Source organism: Lepidochelys kempii, chromosome 3, assembly GCF_965140265.1.
Source record: "Lepidochelys kempii isolate rLepKem1 chromosome 3, rLepKem1.hap2, whole genome shotgun sequence".
In the NCBI taxonomy this organism is placed as follows: domain Eukaryota; kingdom Metazoa; phylum Chordata; order Testudines; family Cheloniidae; genus Lepidochelys; species Lepidochelys kempii.
The window spans coordinates 10,574,100-10,583,610 of NC_133258.1; the positions used below are offsets into that span (position 1 = coordinate 10,574,100).

At 41.7% G+C, this 9,511-nt stretch overlaps 1 protein-coding gene across 1 annotated transcript; it reads left to right on the plus strand.

Annotated features, from left to right (window-relative positions):
* The first annotated feature begins 7,138 nt into the window (after nucleotides 1-7,138).
* LOC140908489 (gallinacin-10-like) lies at nucleotides 7,139-9,220 on the plus strand. The gene is made up of 2 exons (XM_073335688.1): nucleotides 7,139-7,281; nucleotides 9,078-9,220. The coding sequence occupies exons 1-2, from the start codon at nucleotides 7,224-7,226 to the stop codon at nucleotides 9,218-9,220; spliced, it is 201 nt and encodes a 66-aa protein (XP_073191789.1). The 5' UTR covers nucleotides 7,139-7,223.
* Nucleotides 9,221-9,511: the final 291 nt, after the last annotated feature.

Genomic DNA, 9,511 nt, shown 5'->3' on the forward strand with positions numbered 1-9,511 from the left:
TTGTGTTGTTAATGAGGCCAATGTAATCAAGGTGGCCCATTTCAAACAGGTCACAAGAAGGCTCAGGATGGCAATTTCTATCTTTCTACCAGTGAGATTTCTATCAAATCCAGCACCTTCAACACCAAATAGCCTCTACAAGTGGTGTCAGTTTAGCTGCAGTGAAGCAGGAGGCTGTTTAAATTACAGCCTTTAGAAATATGACCACACACACTATTATGTCCCCATTCTTGTTGCCTTGCTAATAAAGAGCCTGATCCTGTAGTCCTCACTCTGGCAAAGCTACTGGTGACTCCGAAGCAAGTTTTGCCTGAGTCAGGACTGCAGACTTGCACCCAACATACACACTAGCGTATTTAATATTCTCAGTCTGAGGATCTGCACCAAAATATATGAAATCGAATTCCTCCCTGGGATAAATATGGTGACTCAAGTTGAGTTACGCTGGGGTTAAATTGGGCCTCTGGGTCAAATTCCGAGCCTGTGTAAGCAGGTAAAACTCCACTGACGCCCTCTTCCTTCCATTATACAGCCCCATTGGGAATTCCAACCTCCTTTCCTTTTAACCACTCAGGGGCTGCTGTGGTGTGAATGTTTGGTGCAGAAGCTTCCTTTATTCATAGGAATAGATCCTGTTTTTCTGACAACAGTTTGGTTTCTTCTCTCTTTCCCATATGAAGCCCCAAAAGCATTTATTGACATCAGAACAGCACTTGACAGGGACTTTTATTAGCAGAGCATTTAGCTTATAAAGGGTCTGGGGAAGCACAATCATATTGGTAAGACTCGTGAATGTCCAGACAGAGCAGTGATTGCTCAGGGAAAAGATTCCTCCTACGTAGGTTGAGGGTAAATATTTGCGTGGTGCACTTTGTTGCCAAAAAAAAAAAAAATCGCCCATAGCTTGCCCCTTTAAGACCTCACATATAAATACTACAGACAGGGCTTCCCTCAACCATAGTTCAACCTAATTTGACCGGGCCGCCAATCAGCTGTTTGGCAGCTGGTGGGACATGTTTGAGGGAGGGTGGACAGCAGCAAGCAGCAGGCAGGTGGAGGCTTCAGAGGAAAGGCAGAGCAGGAGTGGGAAGAGGCGGAGCAAGGGTGGGGCCTCAGGGGAAGTGACAGAGTGGGGGTGGGGCCTCAGGGTGAAATGTGGGTGAAACACTGATGAGTAAAAATAAAAGTCAGCTCCTATGATACTAGGGTACAAAATATATAAGGATGGGATAGTAGGTCACGCTGGTGAGGGAGTGACACTATATGTGAAAGAAAGAATAGAGTCAAATATAGCAAAAATCTTAAATGAATCAAACTGTACCATAAAAAGAAAAGGAGTACTTGTGGCACCTTAGAGACTAACAAATTTATTTGAGCATAAGCTTTCGTGAGCTAGAGCTCACTTCATCGGATACATCCAGTGGAAATTTTTTTCTCTAAGGTGCCACAAGTACTCCTTTTCTTTTTGAGGATACAGACTAACATGACTGCTACTCTGAAAACTGTACCATAGAATCTCTATGGGTAGAATTTTCTGTGCTTGAATAAGAAGACTACAGCACTACGAATATAATACTGACCACCTGACCAGGATGGTGATGGTGATTTTGAAATGCTCAGGGAGATCAGAGAGGCTTCAAAGGCAGAAAACACAGTAATAATGGTAGAATTCAACAATTCTCATATTTACTGGGTACATATCACCTCAGGAAGGAATGCTGAAATGAAATTCCTAGACACCAAGAAGCAATCATTAATGGAGTAGCTTGTCCTGGAACTCTCACGGGAAGACACAATTCTTGATTTAGCACTAAGTGGAACACAGGATTTGGGCTAAGAGGTGAATATAGATGAACTGCTCAGTAATAGCATCCACAATGTAATTAAATTTAACATCCTTGTGGGAAAATAGAAAGGAGCATAAACTCTGGCAAGTCAAATGTAAAAGTATAATTAGTCAGGCTGTGACAGGTTTCCCCCCTTTAAGGTGCCACCTGATGTACTGGGATACAACTGAGCCCACCTGTTCTGCCAGCCTGGGCCCCCTTTTGCCCAGTTTGCTGAGCCAGGCTCTTAAGCCTCCACTAGCACACAGACAGGTAGGGCCACACCCAGGTGCAGAAAGACACAGACACTGAGATCAGCTCTGGGAAGACTCATCTTAAGGGACTTGCCCCAGTACTCAGGTGCCCACCTCCCTTGAAGAGCAGACCCAAAAGTATATTGTGAAATCCGCCCCCTCCCTCAGTGTGGAGCCTCTAACCCCCGACCCGCCATGAGTGGCACAAACTGGGTTTTAGAATAAACAAAAACAAGTTTATTCTGAACAACTAGAAAGAGTAGATTTTAAGTGATTATAAGAGATAGCAAACAGAACAAAGCATATTACCAAGGAAACAAAACAAAATAAAACATGCAGAATAAACTTAATACATTAAAGAAATTGGCTACAAATAGTAATTTCTCACCCTAAATGTTGTCTCAGGCAGATTACAGAGATTCGTGAAAGCCAGCTGCATTGGCCTGCAGCTTGAAACTTCAGGCATTTTTGCTCACAGGCTGGACACCCTTCTCCAGCCTGGGCTCAGATCTTCTCTCTCCAGTTCAGTTCTTGTTTACAGGTCTTTCCCAGTGTCTCTTTGGGTGGGGAGGCAGAGGAGAACCACAATGATGTCACTTCCCTGCCTTTTTTTTGCATTTGTGTATGGTGGGAATCCTTTGTCTTCCAGCAGAAAAACACTGGCATTCCAAGGTGGGGTCCAGTACCAGGTGACTCAGTCACATGTCTCTGCAGGGTTGTACTAGACATTACTCTCAGGCTGTTTGGAGCATCCACAGGAAGACTAAGCTCTTTCACAGTCTATTGTCTTTGCTGATGGGCCATCAGCCCTGTCTGGCTTTTTCATTGTTGTACCTGAAGAGCTAGTTGTGGGTGTCACCCAAAGCAGCACATTTGAAATTCAGACACATGGTCAATATTCCTAGCTTGAGATACAAAAATGATACATGCATACAAATTGGATAAACACATTCCACAGATCATAACCTTTTCAATGATACCTCATATGACCCCTCTTGCATAAAACATATCTTAGTCGTGCCATATTCATATCATAACAATATTTCTATGAAGAATATGGGGTGTAACGTCACACAGGCCAAAAAAGAATTTGGAGAGCAACTAAAAAAAGACATAAAAACAAATAGTATTTTTTTTAAGTGCACCAGAAGCAGGAAACCTGCCAGTCAGTGGGGCCACTAGTCAATCACAGTCCTAAAACTTCACTCAAGTAATACAAGGTCATTGCAGAGAACCTAAATGAATTGTTTGTATCAGTCCTCATTGCAGAGGATGTGAGAGAGATTTCCACACCCGAGGCACTCTTTTTAGATGTCAGATCTGAGGAACTCCCCAATAGAGGAGGTTTTGAACAAATTGATAAATTAAACAGTAATTAATCACCAGGTCCAGATGGTATTCACCCAAGAGTTCTGAAGGGACTCAGATATGAAATTGCAGAACTACTAATTGTGGTATGTAACATATTGCTTAAATCAGACTCTTTACTTGATGATTGGAGGATAGCTAATGTAATGCCAATTTTTAAAGAGGGCTCCAGAGGCGATCCTGACAATTACAGGTTGGTAAACCTAACTTCAGTACCAGGCAAATTGGTTGAACCTATAGTGAAAAACAGAATTATCAGACACATAAATAAACATACTATACTGAGGAAGAGTCTACACAACTTTTATAAAGGGATTTCATGCCTCACCAATCTATTAGACTTCTTTGAGGGTGTCAATAATCATGTGGACAAAAGTGACCCAGTGACTATAATGTACTTGGACTTCCAGAACACATTTGACAAGGTCCCACACCAGAGGCTCTTAAGCAAAATAAGTGGTCATGGGATAGGAGGGAAGGTTCTCTCATGGATCAGTAATTGGTTAAAAGACAGGAAACAAAGAGTAGGAATAAATGGGCAGTTTTCTCAGTAGAGAGAGGTAAATAGCCGGGTCCCCCAAAGATTGGTACTGGAACCTTTGTTGTTCGACATATTCATAAATGATCTGTGTGATAGGGGGCTCAAAGGGCTGGGCAGTCTAGTGGTTAGAGCACCTCACTTCTGGCCGCTTGCCTTTCTGTCAGGATGGTAGAGGTGCCTGTTCCTGACCTTAAGCTTGGAGTCTTCAGCTTTCCACCTGCATCTGGGCCTCGGCCCTTAAGTGGATGTGGTAGTGGGACCTAGGCCCTCCCTCTACACTGGGTCTTTCCCAGAATGCTGTGGGAAGCAACACGGCCAAGATTGTCACTGCAACTAGTCTAAATTCACTTCCCTGGGCTACCCCCTACCAATAGGTTCCTACAATTTGGGGCATGGCCCCTATAGTCCAAAAAGTCTGTGGCTCAACTGAATAAAGAGTCCAAAGGAGCAGGGCCATGGAGGAATTGCTGGGTTTCAGAGAGGGTGGTGGCAAGTGAAGGCACTACCTGTGGGTCTTACCCATTCTGTGATCACCTCTTAGGCTCAACCTTCTGCCTACCTTCCCGGAGAAGGATTCTGCTCTCCTGGAGTCTGACTACCCCTCTTTGCCTGGGCTACTGATCTCTATTTATCCTGCTCCTTCAGTTGAAACATGCTCAGCAGGCCCAGAGGAGTAGGGCTGCCTGGATCCAGTATTGCCTTCTAACTCCTTTGGGCTCAGTGTGTGGTTTGTTTACCCCAAAACAATCTGAAAATGGGGGTAAACAGTGAGGTGGTGAAGTTTGTAGAAGATACTAAATTACTCAAAATAGTTAGAGCCAAAGCTGACTGCAAAGAGTTACAAAGGGATCTTACAAAAATGGGTGACTGGGCAAGATAATGGCAGATGAAATTCAATGTTGATAAGAAAAAATAATGCATACTGGAAAATATAATGATGGGGTTCAAATTAGCTGTTCCCACTCAAGAAAGAGACCTTGGAGTCATTGTGGATAGTTCTCTGAAAACATCCACTCAACATGCAGCATCAGTTAAAAAAACTAACAGAATGTTAGGAACTATTAGGAAAAGGATAGGTAATAAGACAGAAGATATCATAGTGCCACTAAATAAATCCATGGTACACCCATACCTTGAATACTGTGTGCTGTTCTGGTCATCACATCTCAAAAAAGATATATTAGAACTGGAAAAGGTACAGAAAAGGACAACAAAAATTATTAGGGCTATGGAACAGATTCCATACCAAGAGAAATTAAACAGATTGGGACTGCTCATTTTAGAAAAGAGATCACTAAAGGGAGATGTGATAGACTAAAATCAAGAATGGTGTGGAGAAAGTGAATTAAGTAGTGTCATTTACCCCTTCATGTAGCACAAGAACCAGACGTCACCCAATGAAATTAATAGGCAGCAGGTTTAAAACAAACACAGAAAGTACTTCTTCACATAATGCACAGTCAACCTGTGGAACTTGTTGCCAGAGGATGCTGTGAAGGCCGAAAGTATAACTGGGTTCAAAATGGAATTAGGTAATTTTCATTGAGGATGGGTCTATCAATGGCCATTAGCCAAGATGGTCAGGGAAGCAACCCCATGCTCTGGGTGTTCCTAAAACTCTGACTGCCAGAATCTGGAACTGGACAACAGGGAATGGGCCACTCGATAATTACCCCATTCTGTTCCTTCCCTCTGAAGCTTCTAGCATTGCCCACTATTAGGAGACAGGATACTGGGCTAGATGGACTATTGGTCTGACCCAGTATGGCCATTCTTATGCTTCCACCCGTATTCATCCTCTTGATATAGGTGTTGAAATCCTGGTCCCATGGAAGTGAATGGGAGCTTTAGATCTCACCCAAGATCACTATTAATGAGTTTTCAAAAAGGGTGACATTTACCCCAAGGCACAGAGCTAGTTCAAGGCCTAGGCACCACTTAAGTCCATGTAAAGCCTTCAAAATAGGACCAGAGAGGGAATTAAATGGGGCACATTCCTTTGTGCTGACCCTCTGCACAGGAGTGAATTTCTCCCAAAGCATGATCAAAAGAGTTGCAAACGACGTGAATTTGCAGCTTTAATTCAAATAAATATTTTTCTGCAGAATCCACCAAGCTCTTTTGGAAAGTACTATCCCCAGATACAGAGATGGTGAGAATGAGGCAAAGGTTAAATGACTCGCTAATGCTACACAGAGAATCAGTGTCAGAGCTGGGATAAGAATCCATTTGTTCCTGAGTCCTAAAACCCCCTGCTCTGACCATGACTCAGGGCAAATCTACGTTACTGAGGCTACATGGGTGCAGCTCCATCTGGTGAAGATGCTCTGTGCTGACAGGAGATGCTCTTCCACTGACATTGTGGCTGTGTAGACAGCATGAAACTTGCATCACTCAGGGTGGAGGAGGGACTTTTTCACACCCCTGAGTGACGTAACTTAAATTAATTTAGGCTGTGGTGTAGACCTGCCCTCAGTATTTAACTGATCCCATGGCATCAGTAGTGTTGTCTGAATAACTGGCCATCTGGAGATGCAGGTCAAAAAAATAAAGAAAAAAACAGTTTTGAGTAGCCCCCCCAAAAATGTTTACAAATTTTCAGTGAACTGAAATTAAAAAAAAAGATTTGTTTCAATGTTGAGGTTTTTAAATGTTTTTAAATAAAATGGAAGGAAATTCCAAAACAGAAATGTCTTTCCAAAATGAAAAGTTAAAAGGTTTAATTTTGGAGATGCTGAAATGACCATCTTAACATTTCCAACTTTTTTTTTCTATTTCTGATAAAAAAAAATGCTGAAATTGTTTCAAATTGATCAATTGACCTGTATCTGCATTTTTTGAGGAAAAATGATTTTGCACAAAAATTTTGCCCAGCTTGCGTGTTTAATGGGATTAGACCCACAGAAGCCATGAGAACACAAAGAACTCAGTGTGACTTGGACATTGTTCAAGTTATATAACATATAGACATTGCTAATGGAAATTCACACTGCAGATTGCAACATTTTGGTCACATACTTCAGTGAAATCTGCAATAACAGAGGTAATCAACCTGCTCTGCAAAAGGTTAGGCATGGTTATTTATTGACAAAGCACCCATGCATCAACATTTCCTAATCCCCAGAGCCTTATAAAGACGGGGACTCCATTATCTTCTTCTAATGAACTTTAGTCTCAATTGGTCTTTGAGTCTCTTCTCTCCAGTGAAACTAAGATCCCAGCCAATCTTCAGACATGAAGATCCTTTACCTGCTCTTTGCTGTTCTGGTCTTCCTTTTCCAGGCTACTCCAGGTGAGATGTACAATACATGATAAGGAGGATGAAAAGGGATGTCAATGTGAATGGGAAAGATAAAGTAAGGAGCTAATGATAGACTAAATCCTGATCCTCACATCGAGTTCAGGGTTAGTGCAATATTGAGGACAGTATATTTAATAGCTTTTGATTTCATTAAAAGACATCTGCACCCAGTTTACTGAAAGGTTCTTTGGAAAGAAGCCCAACTCAGCAGAGATAAACTCAGACTATAATTTACAATAGATATTTTAATTACATTTGTCAGCCTAAAACAGACAGTGGTTGTCTTTTTTGAGGTACTCCATGAATCCCTAGAGTAACTACATGAGGAGCAGATATACCCTGTAGTCTAGCAAGCAAAGACAAACACAAGATCCAAAGGCCGGAAGTTGAATCTTGACCATTTCAGACTGGAAATAAGGCGCACATTTTAAAATGAGGGTAACTAACTACTGGGACAGATTGCCAGTGGATGTGGTGGATTTTCCATCACTTGAAATTTTTAAAGTAAGAAGGTATCAGTTAAAGTCAGTCAAGAAATTTTCAACATAACTTTTTTCTTTTAGAAAATGCTAATTCATCAAAATCAAATCTATTTGCAGGGAAACATTTTGAACAACATTTGACAAATTTCCCACTTAGACAAAAAACGGGGGGCGGGGCGGGAAGCGGTTTGAAATGGTCAAAATGGGAATTTTGACAGTTTATAACGCAAAAAGTTCATTTTGGCCGTCTAAATGAATTTTGGTTTCAAAATTTATGCTAATTTATAGTTTAAAAAAATAGGAAAAGGTCAAAATTGCAATAAAATGTTCCAAAATTATCAAAATAAGATGTTTCAATTGACCTGATCTGACTTTTTGTTTTAGCTTTTCAATTCAGGGAAAGTTTTAAGATTTTGACTTTTCATCCTGATTTGGAACAGGAAGTTTATTTCAAAATCTTGAAAATTCTCACAGGATGGGAAAACTGTTCCCTGACCAGCTGTAACATTAATTAGATTGAGGTAACTTGATCTAATATCACATCTTTAAATCTTAGTCTACACAAGGCTTTCATGGTATATAGCAAAGGAAATCCGTGAAAGGGCATGAGCACCATCCTTAAACTTCTTATTCTGTAGTATTTATAGCTAGTGGTATATTTTGCCATTCAGGATATACTGTACAGCAATTGTTATAGTACGGGACAATCAGTATTCAGGCTGATGCCAGTAATGCCATGTTTGGAAGCTGGTACTTGGGGGAGAGAATATGAAATCACAGCAGCCTTCATGGCAGCCAGTCAGTTTCCCCCGATCCCCTTTCCTTGTGCATAGGTAATGTTGGCAGTATGGACTGAACGTGGTGTCTCTGGATTTTAACAGCTGAGATTCTGCTGCCAGAGCAAAAAGAGCATCATTTGTTAGCCAAGGGTGTAGCAACCTCTATCTAAGACTCGGCCACCACAAAAGGTGGACAGAACACTACATAGAGTGGGTCACGCTGGAACAAAGGACCCGTCTATATTTGCAACTACAGTCAACAGCTCATTAGCCTGCAGGTTTCTGTCTGGTCCAATCCTGGGGCATCAGGCAGACTATGCACACCACTCCCATGGTTCCTTAAAAAACAGAACGCCGCAGGGCAGTTTTGTAGTGGACAAAATAAATTCAGTGGAAACACTGGATTTGTCCAGGAGTACCTGTGCTAATCCCTCCGTGAATGGGCTCTACTGCTGAAATAGCTCCCTACATTTTCCCTATGTTTATGAGTGAAAACTGAGAAGCTAACAGACTCTTCTTCACTCAGGTGTTGCTGATATGGGTCCTCCTCCTGCTGACACTCTGGCCTGTAGAGCCCAAGGAGGTTTCTGCCATTTAATAAACTGTCCCCCAGTCTTTTCTATCTCAGGAACTTGCCACGGTGGACAACTGAAATGCTGTACAAGGTAAAAGGCTGACTGAGCTGTGGAAAGCCACTAGAGGGCAAAGCAGCCATATAGAAATAGTTAAAAGAAAAGGATTACTTGTGGCACCTTAGAGACTAACCAATTTATTTGAGCATAAGCTTTCGTGAGTTACAGCTCACTTCATCTGATGCATACTGTGGAAAGTGTAGAAGATCTTTATACACACAAAACATGAAAAAATACCTCCCTCCACCCCACTCTCCTGTTGGCAATAGCTTATCTAAAGTGATCACTCTCCTTACAATGTGAATGATAATCAAGTTGGGCCAGTTCC